Here is a 14,893-nt window from a genome sequence, read left to right on the forward strand (position 1 = left end):
ACAATATTCCAGAATGGAAGAGCATTGGAGATGAAGCTAATCTTCCTCTACCTTCTAGGATTGTATGGCTGGAAAATAAATTGATAAAGAGATTAGAGAGAAAAAAGACAAACTTTCATTCTGTGCACAGAGACCCCACATGTAGAACAATAGAACCTCTCATCTGGTCATCCAGTGCGGTTATATAGTGTCTAGAAAAGGGGCAGTAAGTTTAGGAGGAAAAACCAGAAGAACTCCGCAATTTAAAGAAAAAGCCATTTTGCAGGGTTTATCCATGGGTGCATAAAAGCAGACTCTGCAAGCTTAGTCTGGGGCGGTAAGGCTGCAACAGGCTGGCTGTCTCTCACCTCCCGGACCACCACTGAGATTTATTTTCCTGTCTTCAAGGAGATAAATAGGCAAAAAAAATAAATAAATAAAAAATCATTCTGTGTCTTAATTTCTTCCAATTCAAAATAATCAGCAGGCCTCTTAGGCACCTGGGGTGGGGAGGAGGTGGGGGGCAGGGGGCAGCCTGTCTTTGACCCCAGCAACTGCTTCTACTGGTCTTGAAAGGAGGAGGGAAGGGAAGACCGAATGGGACTGGTAGGAGCCCAGGAAACCCCAGCAGGGGTTTTAGTTATAGAGCTCCAGCACAGCTGCTCTGCCAGAGCCAGGCTTGACTCTTCATCTACCCATTTCACACCCGCAGACTTACAGTGAGTTGGTGGCTGGAGAGAGCCTAGAATCCAGTGCTTTCTCCCCCTTGGCATTTGAGGACAGGAAACAGGGATGTGTGTAAAAGGTAACCACGAGGCATATGTTGTGAGCTGGGGTACACACTGAGGAGAGGGGTACATGGCTGAAGCAGAGGGGGACCGAGGCTGCCTTCAAGTTGACAATCCACAGAGAGGTGGCCCAGCCTGCAGGACAGACAGGAAAGATCAAATCCATGTCTCCCTCCTCCTCTTCCTCCTTCCCCTCCACCTCCTCCTGCCACATGTGGCCTCTGACCGTTGGATGCATCATCCCTCCATTTCCAGTTCCGGGACTCGGCCCCCACCCCCACCCCAGGGTTCTTTGAGCACATGAGCTTCTGGCTCTTGAATACAAGCCCTTTGACTTTCTCCCTTCCTACATCCCCTGCCTCATCCTGCCCCAGGGAGGGCCGGGCCCTGTTTTTACACATAACCAGGAAAGTTTGTGTCCTAAGGTCATACATGTCCCTATGGCCCACACATCCTACTGACTGTGAGGTCAGCATGGCTTGTGTGCAGCAAGCTTCCTGTCTTGGCCTGACCCCTGTGCTTTTCTAGAGAGAGAAATCATGGCTTTTGTGTGGCCTGTGGCACAAAGAGAGATGAAGAACCACACTGTATAAGCAGAGGTCTCCCAGGGGGGACCTGTGGGAGGAGAGGGACTGAGGGTAGGGGGCTTTGTAGGGGGCTTTCTTCCCTGCCAGAGGCTTTACTGTCTTATTTCCCTCACCTACCTGTGAGACAGGAATCACTGTCCCCATTCTACTGAAGAGGAAACTGAGGCACAGTGCCCTTATGTAAATGGCCCAGGATGCAGCTGTGGCCTGTTGCACTTGGTTCTCAAAAAACCTTAGTTCTAGAACACGGCCGCTTCAGAAGACTCCCTCTGCCTGCATCCAGGCCTGAGCCCCAGTGAATTATTTTAGCAGCCAGAGAACCCAGTGCAGGACATGGCAGTCTGCCTCTCAGGTTCGTCTCATTAAAACAAAACTCCCCAAACTGGTCCCTTGGTGTCCTCAATGAAACTTGGAATCCATTTCCTTCTAACAAGGAGAGCAGAGGGCTTTATCCATGGAACTGGGGCTCAGTAGGGCTCCCCACAGGGACAGAGAGCCTGGCATCCTGGCCCATCCAGATCCATCCAGCAAAGACCTTTTCTTTAAAAAAAAAAAAAAAAAAGATTTATTTATTTATGCATACAAGAACTGGGGTACAGGTCAGAGGTGTCGGGGGGGGGGGGGTGAGAGGATTCACCAGAGACAGTGGGGAACAGAACAGGCAGATCTACTGAAATACACTGCTGGGGGGCACAGTGGGTGAGACAGGAGAGGTCTGCTGTGCCATATGGGTCACCTCCCTGGCCAGGGATGGAATTCGTGCTGCAGTGACTGCGGATAGCTTCGTAGCGCTGTGTCCTAACCCCTTGTGCCACCAGGGAGGCCTCCCTTTTCTTCTTTTGCTCTTAGAAATGTTAGCTGAAAACTATAGGACACCGTTCCTGCCTCCAGCCTGTCTTCAGCCCAGCTCACCCTCAGTAAAGATAAGCCAAAGCAGGCCTCCAAAGAAGGTCCCAGGCAAGGCCATAGGTCCAGCTTCCCTACGTCCAAAATTCCATCATAGCTGAAGAAGGGCCTGCTTTCCTCACCTGGAAACTGGGAGCAATGATTCCCAGCCTCCCTGCCTTGCCAGGATGTCCCAGCAGCACAGGGGAAAGGCATTGAGAGAGGTTCAGGCTGTCCACTGAGAGAAAGGGTCAGTCACCTGCTGGCCCTCACCAGTCCCCCACATATTTCCTGTCCCTGGCTCTCAGCACCCTGCCATCCTGGCTGGACCCGCCTCTGGGCTGTGCTCGGTGGGCTGTTCCACATGTGGCTTTGGGGCCTAGAGAGGTGGGGTGAGGGCAGCAAAAGTGAGTGGTGCTGCCTCCCTGCTTGCCCCTCCTCAGTAGCCCCTGGTCTTTAGGGCAGGGTGAGTGCATGCCCCCTGGGGAGATGTCCGTACTGCCTGGTCTGCAAGGCGTGGAGCTAGGAGCAGGAAGCACAGCCCACCCAAGGGCGACAGGCACTGGGGGAGGGGGCGTTGAAAAAAGGCCAGTGTATCCGCACTCTTCCAAATACAGGGCATAAAGTTTAGTCCAACACTCGAAGGTAGAAAATTGTTTCTTCATTTCTCTCAAGCACTAGTTCTTTCAAGCTCCCACCAGCTTGACTTGTGGGAAATTCAAGGTTAGTCATATTTTGCCCTTTCCCTGGAGTTGGACAAGAATCTTAGGATCTTATATAGTCCAGAACATTTATAGCAGGGCCTTTGAGACCTCACCCATGCTGGTCACTGCTCTTGGCTGTGCCCCAAGAGTCCCTGACTTAATAGCGGGCAGGGGTCTCTGCAGAGGCTCCCAGTGTGTGTTCCCCCAACCCCTTGTCCTTTAGGCTTGCCAGTGTACTGCCCAGCCCACGCAGTGCCACCCACCTCTATCCCCCTCCCCTCCCTTAGGAGAACCCCACTTGATCCATTTCTTAGGGACCCCTCAGGGGTTTTCTTTTGTACACCTGGCAGCTTCTCCTTTGAACCTCAGAGCTCACACACATATCCCCAAGGCAAAGCAAAGCCAAGGTTGGGTCATCTACAGAAGGAGCAGAAGCAGAAAGAAAACAAATCCATGTCAATACACAGCTGTCAGGGGATTTTGCTCTGTGCCAGGACTTGCCCTGGGTGGGAAGCAGCTACTAATGCCCAGGCAGCCAGCCTTGCCCTCCTCCTCAGGGGAACTGGACCCAGTGAAGGTTGTGGGGTTATCTCAGAAGAGGCCCATATACCAGGAAGACCATGTTTGCGGAGCCTGCAGGGGCTTACCCTGCCCCCTGAGGAAGATGTTTCCTTGCAGGTTGAAAAGCCTCTTTGAAGAGGGTTCCTTCCTTTGCCAGGGAGGGGGTAGCTGAGTCGCCTCCAGGGACAATTTCGGGTGTTTGGGTGGGACTGGAGGGTAGGGCAGGACCACCCCTGACCTCTGGTTCTCCTTTACTCTTGTAGGATCTGGGCATGGAGTCGACCTCGCTGGACGATGTTCTGTACCGCTATGCCAGCTTCAGGAACCTGGTGGACCCCATCACACATGACCTTATCATCAGCCTGGCCCGCTACATCCACTGCCCCAAGCCGGTAGGGTGGCTGAGCCAGCTGGGCCCAGGGGTGTGAGGTGGGCACCTTTCTAGGCAGCACAGTGCCCAAAAATATGGAACCCCTTTGAGGTGCCCGCCTGTCCTGAGGCTCAGCATCCATGGTGGAGGCTGCACATTGACACCATCAGCACAGGGTTTGTTTGGCCCATGGAGTATATTAAATCTGGATTCAGTGCCAGTGTTTATGTTGCACACAAGCTCTATACCCAGCTGCCCTTGAACAATCGGAAGCTCCAGCAGCATGACATACTCATTCCTATGGGGCTGGAGCTGAGTATTCATCCCTGATATGTGAAACCAGGGCCACCATGTACAGCTGTGTAGTTGTAGCCTGCATAAAGACATGAAAACGGAGGTGGTAGGGATGGGGAGAAATGGGAGACTTAAAACCCAGCCATCTCTCTGCCCACCAAGCCATACACTTAGTGCAAGACTATTTGAACCAAGATGCCATGTAAGTCTAGCAGGGACCTTGCCTGGGATTCTCCAGTTTGCCTCAGTCCCCACCACACCCCACTGTCTTCCTTACCCACCCACTTTACTGAAGTCCACTGAGATATATGGAGGAAAATCTCCATGGCTCTCCAGGTTCTGCAGGTGCTTCTCAGCCCCTTCTCGATGGGAGGATCTGCCCATTCCTGCAGCTCCCAGGTGTAGACTGGCTCACCCAGAGCTGCCATCAGGACCCTGGCAGGGATGGGCAGCCCCATACTTAAGTTTCTTTGTTGTTTTGATTCTTCCTCTCCCACCCCTCAATTTCCAGCTATTTCCAAAAGAAGCGCTTCCTCTATGGCAGGGGTAGGAAGCCATGGAGGGATGGAGGCGTACCAGAAGGAAGCTTCTGCTTTTTTTTTTTTTTTTAAGATTTATTTATTTATTTATTTATTTATTTATTTATGCTGGCTGGCTGGCTGGCAGGGATCGAACTGGCGCTGCAGAGGCTGCGGACAGCTTCACAGCGCTGCGCTCAATCACCTGCTCCACCAGGGGAGGCCCAGGAAGCTTCTGCTTTCAGGGCAGTGTCAAGGACAAGAGTGAGGAGCTGGCTTCCAGACCCACCCCTCACTCTGTGAACATGGACGCCCAAGGGGCTGGAACCTTGCTCTGGGACTGAACCTCCATTTGGGGCTTTGCCTCAGGCCCTCTCTGTGGTTTCTAGGCTATCTAGTGCCAAGACTGAGGGGGATGCTGGCTACAGAAGGCAGGGAGCTATGGGGGCAGTTGGAGGGGTAGAGCCAAGAGGCAGGGATGCAGTACTCGAATGTGGAACAGTAAGAAAAAGTCAGTAATAAGGGCTGGCAGACTATGTGCCTCAAGTCCTGGGGAAGAGGAGCTGGTATCAGGCACCATTCTTGCTTCTCATTCAATTTATACCTGACTTGGCCTGGGAAGCTGAGGCTGGGGTCTGTGGGGGGCCTTGCCCAACCCCTGCCTATTCTAGAGCAGCCCAGCTTCATACTGTAAAGTCTTCCACCTCTTGGACATTCCCACCTGGGTGTTCCTAAACTCAGCCCCCCTCCCCAGCCCAAACTCAGTCCACTCTTCACTCTGATCAGCCAGCCAGGGATTGAGTCTCCTTCCTTTTGCTGCACCCCAGCCCAGCCCAGCCGAGCCCGCCGCCTCTGTCATTTCTGCAGTCAGGTTCCCACAAGCAGACACTGTGTGCACAGCGATCATTGCGGAAGTCTCCTAGGGGATGCAGGCGAGCTCAGGCTTTGTCCTCCAAGGGCAGCGTCCTCCTGCTCCATGGGGACAATGGTGTAACTGACTTGCAGAGTTGTCGCAACCTGAGGTGGGGACTGACTTTCCAACCTTGCTACTAGGGAGAATGAAGTGCTGCCCCAGGGACTGTAAATTCCTGGGTATGCCTGTTTCCCTGAGCTTGCCTGGGAGCGGCTACTACAAAGCAGAGCAGGTGCAGGACAGGCAGCAGCATAATGAAGCAGGAAGGGGCACAAAATTGGGAAAAGCAAGTCCAAGGGATTTTGGAAGGAGCGCCCACACTTTCCAGCACAGTCAGCAAGTCCTGACAACCTTGGATCCCTAGTATGTCCCGGCTGTCAGTTTGTCTCCATGGCCACGGCCCTCTGAGTCCCAGCCGCATCCCCCTCCAGGAATCCTGGAGCACAATCTCCACGGGTACCTCACTGAAAAACCTTCCTTATGGCCCGGCGTTGCATTTTAACTAAAATCCATACTCCTTCTCTCACCCTGCCTAGGTCTCCGACCCCTCAGCTCATCTCCCCCACTCAGCCCAGCTCCCAGCTCCTGCCAGGAGGTCTCCTCTGTTCCTGGAGCATCCAGACCCTCTCCTACCTTGCAGACTTTGCTGCCACCTCTGATGCCACTGGCTCCTGTCTGAACTCCCCTTTCCTCACGCAGACGCTGCCTGGCCAGCCTCTTGGAGGCCCTCTGACCCGCTTACCCCACTTGTCTCCTGACCAAACTCTATTTTGTGCCCTGTTTATTTTGTCATTTATTTGTTCATTTCAACTACTGGTGTCCAAAATTATCTTGCTTACTTATGTGTTAGCTAATTTATTTTGTGCTTCCCCGACTAGAATATAAGCTCCGGAAGGGAAGAGATAGTGCCTCTCTTGTTCATGATTGCATCCTACACAGGCAGGTCCTAGCAGAGAGTAGGTGTCCCTTTCTACTGTGAATTTTTGAGTTTAATGAGGCACTATTTCCAGGGTTGTGGGCAAAATGAAGGAAAGGAACAGGACATTGAGATAGATACCCTAAGACCGGTAGCAGCAGCAGGGAGCTGTTACCATGGAAGGGCCTCAGTGGACTGGACTCAGGGTGAATCTTCCAGAACCGGGTTATATTTTCTATTACTGCATAACAAATTCCCCCAAAACTTACTGGCTTAAGACATCAGACATTTACCATTGTATAGTCTCTATAGGTCAGGAATTCGGGAGCAGCTTAGCTAGGGAATTCTAGTTTAGGGTCTATCAAGACATTGACCAGGGCTTCAGGTGTCAGACAGCGTGACAGGATGGCAGACCCATTCCAGGATGGCACATTCCATGGTGGTTGGCGGGAGACCTCTGTTCCTGCTTGAGCATCCTCACATCACGGCAGCCAGCTTATCCCAGAGCGGGCAAGCTGAGAGAGCAAGACAGAAGCCACACGTCTTTCATGCTCTAACCTCATTCTATTGATATGATGTGGGAAGAGCCAACACAGGGCATGAGTCCAGGGCAGCCAGCGACAGTGGGGACCTCGGAGGGTGGCTGACACTCATGCTGAAGAATAAATCCCTTGACCTTTCTCTCCTGCCCTCTGATCTTGCTCCCAATTGTTCCCATTTGCTGAACACAGTGGAAGCAGGGGCAAGGTGGCTGGTGATGCTGTTTGTACTGGTGAGCCTTCTGAGCAAAGGGAAGGGCAGAGAGTGGACTGGGAGAGGAAGTACACAGAAGCACCGCCCCCCCTCCACCCCCCCCCCCACAGAGCATCTGGAGTATCATCTGGTATGCGGTAGGCAGGACAATCAATATTTGATGAATGAACTTGTGACTGAATCAAGGAAGCCTTTAGGTGCAGGGCACTGGAGGCCTGTGCTTGCTGGAGTCCTGGGGGCAGCACACAACAGTGCCTGGGAAGTGAAGGGGGCGGTGGGTGTCTCCATCTGACAGTTGAGAGATGAAGCATGTCAGAGCTGTGAGCCCTCCTGAAAGGGCCTGCCTTGAGCTTCTTTTCTGACAGTTCAGTGAGTGTCCCCTGAGCAGCCTGGGGCAATGTCACAGGCAGCCTTTCAGACTGCCTTAAGCAGAAGAGAAATTATCCTTCTGGTTCTGAGGGGTCTTGTGGGACCCAAAGGCAGCCAAGCTTGGAGAAGCACTGAAACTGCAGAGGAAACAGTGCAGACGCAACTGCATCCCTCCTCTCAGCTCCACAGGCCTCACTCTCCATTCACTCTTCCCCTCATCAGATGGCAGGAACAGGGCTGCCATTGGCACCCCAGTTTGTTTAGCAGGGTTCAGCCCCTGGAGGAGTGGGAGGTGTGTCTCCTTCAACTCCAGATTCCAGGGAGAAGGTAGAGAGGCAGCTCTCTGCCAGTGCCCACTGGGGGCCACTGAGCTGTGGCTCAAGAGGGGTGTCTGGTCACACAAAGGGGCTGCTGTGGGCACCATTTTCTGGAAAAAGTCCCCAGAGGGGGGTGGGCCAGTAGACCTCAGGTGCAGGGCACTCACACCGCTGTGGCCAGAACTCCCTGCTCAGAGCTGTCAGGGCAAGGCTGCTCTGTACCTGGAGGCAGCTGTTTCTGGGCACAGAACCGCACAGAAGCTGCACTTGCTCTTTCCCTGCCTCCTCCCTCCCCTTCTGTCTCTGTGGCTTTGCTGGCTTTTCCCCACCTTCTCATTTTAATCTTCCAACCCTGGGCCTATTTCAGGCCTGTTTTCAGCAGGAGGGAAGCCTGGAGGGGACTTTGAAAAGTGATGGAGTGGGGCTGGTGGGGAGTGGGGGGGAAATTAAATGGGTTTGCTGAAGGCTTTTCTGGTTGCAAATGACTGAAACACCTTGAAGTAGTCTAAGCTGAAGATGGTGTTTATCGAGCAGGCAGAGCAGCGTCCCTGTTGGGGACTAAGGAGCCCCCCCCCCACCCCCGCTCCTCTCTTTCCCAGATGGGGATGGGCTGGGCCCGTGCTGGGTCCCCTTGCCCTGCACACGGCTGCCCCCTCATGGCAGTGATGCCACACTGCAGCGACTACTTTGCCACCTCTTCCCCTCTTTGTTTCTTCCTCTGAGCCCAGCTGTCCAGGCTAGAGGGTGGGGTTCAGGGGTGACGCTGTGCAGACCACCAGCCCCCACCCACTGGTCCTTCCGGTTTTTAAAGGGTCACGACATTAGCCGCACAAGGAATGGGAGGAGAGAAGGGGAGAGGGCATCTTTTAAAAATCCCCTTGCCTGGGGCCTCCCTGGTGGCAAGGGGTTAAGCACAGCACTGTGAGGCTATCTGCAGCCTCTGCAGCACGAGTTTGATCCCCGGGCCAGGGAGCAACCCACGTGGCGCAGCAGATCTCTCCTGACTCGCCCACTGCTCTCCTCAGCAGTGTATTTCAGTCAGTCTGCCTGTTCTGTTCCCCACTCTGTCTCTGGTGAATCCTCTCACCCCCCACACTTCTGGCCTGTACCCCAGTTCTTGTATGCATAAGTAAATAAATCTTTAAAAAAAAAATCCTCTTGCCTGCGTTTCACACCATGGCTGGAGTTGGCCAAGCAGCAGTGTTTTTAAAACCCCTCAAGATTCCATCCTGCCAAGGGTGAGGTGTGGGGGAGGGTTGGAGGGAGTGGAGCCAGCTCTAGAGGCAGTCTCCTCTGTCACCTCCCCTCAACTTGACCTTCATCCCATCCCCTATGCTACTCCCCCTCCCTGAGCCTGTGCTGGCCAAGGCCTCATCCTTGGCTTTCCAGTGGCGTCCATGGGGTGTCTGACTGCACAGACCTCTTCTCCTTGGTGCCCATGGCTCTGCTGACTCCTGCTTCTCTGAAGGTGCCTTCTCCACCATTTGGTGTCCAATAATTCTCTGCTCCTTTAGTGTTGTAGCTCTTCCCCCTCAGCTCATCCCCTGGCCAGGGGAGTCAGTCAGATGCTAAGCAGTGTCCAACACTGTAAATCCATCTGCATCTCAGCTATACCACTAGGCTCAGCAAGAAACTAGGGATCAGCTGTCATCCCAGCTTGCAAATGGGTTGCAAATGCCCAGGGGAAAAGGTGACATTCATTCCTCTCTCAGACAGGCTTGGGCAGTAGGAAGCCAGAGGGCAACTGGAGACCAGAGAGTTTGTCTAAACCAATCCCATCCCATCTTGTACCTTCCCTTGCCTCCGAATCCCTGCTCAGATGTTTCACTTCTCTGGCTACTTCACCCCCTCCTTCTACCTCCTATCTTCCTCCCTCAGAGGCTCCTTCTCTGCTTTCCATCTGCCCAGCCACTGAGAGGAGCCTCAGTTTCTTCCTCTGTACTATGAGGGTGAGGAAATCCTGTGCTGCTTTAGGGTATGGCAGGAATTCCGTAACGTCCCAATGTAATGTCTGTGCAGCGATGCAGGTGACAGTCACTAGTGGCTCGGACCATAGGGGTAGTCGAGGAGGTGGTGAGAAGTGGTCAGGCTATGCCCAGATTGTCACCTGCTCCCATGCCTGTCACACACCCCACCCCCAAGCCCTTGTACAGTTGTTTCCTCCTCACTCTGGGGTGTCTGTGTTTCCTTTCTTCATCCAAGAAGCTAACCCATCCTTCTTAAAAGCCCATCAAGTCTGAGATTAGGTGAAAGTAACCTTTTACCGTGGCAGAGTTCTGCATGTTTTTGCAGTTCTCACAATACAACACAGTATTTATTTATCCAGCATTCCTGGAGAGCTTACAGAGTGCTCTATTCAGCGCCTTTACAAGTGGCATTCATTTAACCCTCACAGAATATTCTGAGAGGTCAGTGTGGTTATCCATCTTCACAGATGAGGGGTCAAGTGACTTGCGCAGGGGCACACAGGAGGTAGCAAAGCAAAGGTTTGAATCCACAGTTTGACCCCAAGTGCATGCTCCTTCTCCATTAGCAGAGGGATCATACTAATAATCAAGCTGGTCTTTTACTGAGCATTCTCTGCACCAGGCGCTCTGCTGAGCGCTACACGTGGGCTCATGGTTTAACCCCACCAAGTCCACACTGTTATCTGCATGTGGGTTTGCAGCTGAGCCCTGACACTGCCTGGCTCATGGTCCTTGGCACTGGACCATCTGGGGGGAGCATGTTCTTGGCCACTCACTCTTGACTGAGTGACTGTTGGTGACTGTTGAACTCACCTCCCTTGGGACAGAGTTGGGGTCTCTGTAGTACTGTCTGCTGCGTCCTTTAACCCACTGCATGCGTTTGCTAGGGCTGCCATAATAACAGAAATGTCGCCACAGCCTGGGGACTGGAAGTCCAAGAGGAAGGTGTCAGCAGGGTTCGTATCTTCTGAGGCTCTCTCATGGGCTTGTAGACAACCACCTTCTCCTTTGTCTTCACATGGTCTTCCTGTGCCTATGTCCTAGTATTGGATTGGGCTTACCCAGTGGCCTCATTTACCTTAATTATCTCTTTACCAAATAGTCGCATTCAGAGGGGTTGGGGATTGGAACTTTAGCCTGAAACTTGGGGTGGGACACAGTTCAGCTTATAATATGCAGTGTCTCAAAAAGGCAAATCTAATGGGCCGTGCAGGTAATGTAAATGAATAAATTAGGTTGGGAAAGACTTGTCCCCTCTTTCTTTTCTGACTTCTGACATAGGTAAAAGAGACATGGTAAAAAGATTTCACTTTCATCTTTTTTTTTTTTAAAGATTTATTTATTTATGCATACAAGAGCTGGGGTACAGGCCAGAGGTGTGGGGGGTGAGAGGATTCATCAGAGACAGAGTGGGGAACAGAACAGGCAGACTGACTGAAATGCACTGCTGAGGGGAGACAGGAGAGGTCTGCCTCGCCATGAGTTTCTCCGTGGCCAGCCACGCTGCAGAGGCTGCGGATTGCTTCATAGTGCAGTGCTTAACCCCTTGTGCCACCAGGGAGGCCCACCACTTTCATCTTTACTATGTGAAATATGACAGCACGGACATTTGTTCATGGCTGTGACTCCAGCTCCTGGAGCAAGTGCCTAGCACCTGGTCAGTGCTCAGCAAATATTTGTTGAGCAAGTAAATTAGGAGAATGGCCCTGGACACTGGGGACTGGCAGGAACCATAGTGAATTCTGGCTAATGGTTGAGCTGGCATTCAGCTTCAGTCAGTTGTCAGTTCGCCTGGAATCCAGATTTGCATAAATTTCAATTTTTTTCAATGATAGCAACTAATTCACAGAAGCTTAAAGCATCATGCAACTCCATTCGCGACCTGCCCTCTGCTAAGGCGCGTGCCCTTCATCAGAGCAGACCTCCCCCAGCTCAGCTTGGGGGTGCTGTGCCCTTTCCCCAAAGGCAGGAAGCAGGAGGTAGGGGTGAGGGCTCTCCCACCTGCTCCACTGACTCGGGGACCCACTGCCTGTGGTTGCCTCTGCAGGAAGGCGATGCACTAGGAGCCATGGAGAAGCTGTGCCGGCAGCTGACCTACCACCTCAGCCCCCACTCCCAGTGGAGGCGGCCCAGGGGGCTGGTGAAGAGGAAGCCGCAGGCTTGGTGAGTTCTGGTCTCCTAAGGCCCACCCGCCCTGCCCCCAATCCAACATCCTTCTACAAATCCAACCTAATTTTGAGCTCTGCTGGAATCTAGGGGCCTCCTCTTCTGTCTCCCCTACACACATGCATGCTCAGTCTGTTCTTCAGAAGTCTCACTACCCTCAGGTGGTTTCCTTTCTCTCTGAATGAAATCCAAAGAGACCCTGTCTGGTCTGACCCCTCCTGCTTTCCCTCACCTCAGCCACACAGGCAGCTCTGCCACCCTGCTGGTTCAGAGACACACCAACCTCTTTCCAACCTCAGGGCCTTTGCACACGCCCATCGCTCTGCTGGAATTCTTAGCAAAGTCTCCTGATGGACGGCTTTCTTTTCCTTTATGTGTCAGCTCAAATGCCACTTCCTCAGACAAACCTTCCCCAAGTAGCCATGCCCCCCCTCACCCTCCTGCTCCCCCACTTAAAACTACTCTTGAACTGCACTTCTTATTTGTTATCTTGTTCACTGGTGCCTATGGCAGAACTTGGCACATAGAAGGCATTTAATGAACACTGTTTAAAGGATTCAGTGAGGTAGGGGCTGTTACTATTGCTACTTGACTGGGCCGTGCTCACCCACTTGGTAAGTGGTGGGGCTGGATTCAACACCCAGGCTGTTAACCACTACAATACTTATTTCCCTGGTGTAATAAGTCTGTATTATTAATGACATCAGCAACACCCAACACTTAAATCATGCTGAATAAATGCCAGGCAGTGTTTCATGTGCTTAGATGTCAGGCCTTGAGAGCTTTACCTTCAAACTCCCTGAGACTGGCCCATGTGAAAGGCGAGATGAGCAAACTTCCAGCTTTAAGAGACCCCCAAAGGTAGGAACTTAATCCTCTTTTGCCAAGAGGATGCCCACGCTGTGGTCTTTGGGCTGCTGGTTAAAGTATGCTCTTAAAGCATGTGGTGACCACCTTCCACCTACCTCTCCTTCCACCTTCCAGGGTTGGGACCTCAGGGCTTGCCCAGGGTGCCTGGAAATGGGGCAGTCTGTGGCCAGGGCAAGAAGAAAGGGAAGAAAGGAAGGGGTATCCAGTGGCACCTGGAAGCATTCAGCTTGCAGCAGTCAGCTGTTCCCACGGGAGCCCCTATGCCCTGCACATTCGCCTGCCTTGCTGTGCCCCAGACCTCTCCATGAGGCCTCCTATCTGGTGGGGCAGGTGGTCTGGAAAGGATTTTAGGCATCTTGTGCCACTCTTGGGGAAGGAGGAAGCCCAGCCCAAGAGATTCCTGACAGAGTGTGAATCAAGTATATTTGACAGAATGAATACTTGTCACTTACCTATATAAGACATTGTTCTAAATGATTTACATTGATCATTTTACCTAACAACTCTTTGTGGGGGCCTCCCTGGTGGCACAAGGGGTTAAGTCACAGTACTATGAAGCTATCCGCAGCCACTGCAGCACGAGTTCGATCCCCATCCAGGGAGGTGACCCACATGACGCAACAGACCCCTCCTGTCTCACACACTGCTCCCCTCAGCAGTGTATCTCAGTAGATCCGCCTGTTCTGCTCCCCACTCTATCTCTGGTGAATCCTCTCACCACCCCACACCTCGGGCCTACAACCCAGTTCTTGTATGCATAAATAAACCAATCTTTTTAAAAAAAAAAAAAAACTCTTTGGTACGCAGCTCTGTTTTTCAGGCAAATACCTGAGGCTGAAAGAGGTTAAGGAACAAACTAAAGGTCACACAAGTAGAAAGAGTTAAGATGCAAACACAGGCATTGTGGCCCCAGAATGTACCCTTACAGTCAGTGAAGAAACACCTATGCCTTTTACTTGTGGTCCCTCAGTCTGGCCAGGTGGGCCTAGCCAAGCTGAGATGTGCAGTGACATCAAGGAACCAGAAGTCTCCAGTTTCTCTCATCCCTGGAGTCACAGGCTAAGCAGAGGCTGATGTGGTGGTGGCCACTGTTGCCACTGGGGAACAGGCCTGCCTCCTTGCTTGAAACTTGCTTGTCCCTTCTCCCCTTCAGCCTCAAGGCCGTCTTGGCCGGGAGCCCTCCAGACAACACAGTGGACCTGTCCGGCATCCCGCTGACCTCCCGTGACCTGGAGCGGGTGACCAGCTACCTGCAGCGCTGTGGGGAGCAGGTGGATAGCGTGGAGCTGGGCTTCACAGGCCTCACAGATGACATGGTCCTACAGCTTCTGCCGGCACTCAGCACACTGCCCCGCCTCACCACACTGGCACTCAACGGCAACCGGCTGACCCGGGCCCTGCTGCGAGACCTCACCGACACCCTTAAGGACCCCAGCAAGTTCCCTAATGTCACATGGATTGACCTGGGCAACAATGTGGACATCTTCTCATTGCCCCAGCCCTTCCTTCTCAGCCTGCGCAAACGCTCCCCAAAGCAAGGCCACCTACCCACCATCCTAGAGCTGGGCGAGGGCCCAGGTAGTGGGGAGGAGGCCCGGGATGGCACAGTGGGCCAGGAGGACCCTGGAGGAGACCCTCTGGTCCTAGCCCAAGACCACAAAGACAGGGAGACTATAGATGCAGCTCAGACGTGACATGCAAGTGGGGGTCCTCACCCCCACTGTGGGAGTCTCTGGGGTAGGATGGCTAAAGCAGGCATTACAGGGATCCCTGTAATGAGACCACACACCCATGAGAAGCCAGATTGTATCATCTGGAAAAGGGTGACTGTGTAATACTTTTTTGATCCTCTTCATCTACCCTTGTCAATGGTTTATCTGACTTTTGGCTCCTGCAGTCATTCCTAGCTCAAGAGGTATCAATCCCTCAGCCTCCC

At 52.8% G+C, this 14,893-nt stretch overlaps 1 protein-coding gene across 1 annotated transcript in view; it reads left to right on the forward strand.

Moving 5' to 3' along the window:
- The window catches only part of LRRC75A (leucine rich repeat containing 75A), a gene marked incomplete at both ends in the record, with an annotated part of 40,491 nt that extends 25,840 nt beyond the window's left edge, over positions 1-14,651 (forward strand). The window contains 3 exons of the mRNA XM_084237026.1: positions 3,768-3,896; positions 11,969-12,084; positions 14,111-14,651. Of these exons, the coding sequence (XP_084093152.1) occupies positions 3,768-3,896; positions 11,969-12,084; positions 14,111-14,651 (786 nt within the window). The remainder of the gene's footprint in view (positions 1-3,767; positions 3,897-11,968; positions 12,085-14,110) is intronic.
- Positions 14,652-14,893: the final 242 nt, after the last annotated feature.

The sequence above is a fragment of the Talpa europaea genome (genome assembly GCF_964194135.1).
Source record: "Talpa europaea genome assembly, chromosome: 7".
NCBI classification, from domain to species: Eukaryota; Metazoa; Chordata; class Mammalia; order Eulipotyphla; family Talpidae; genus Talpa; species Talpa europaea.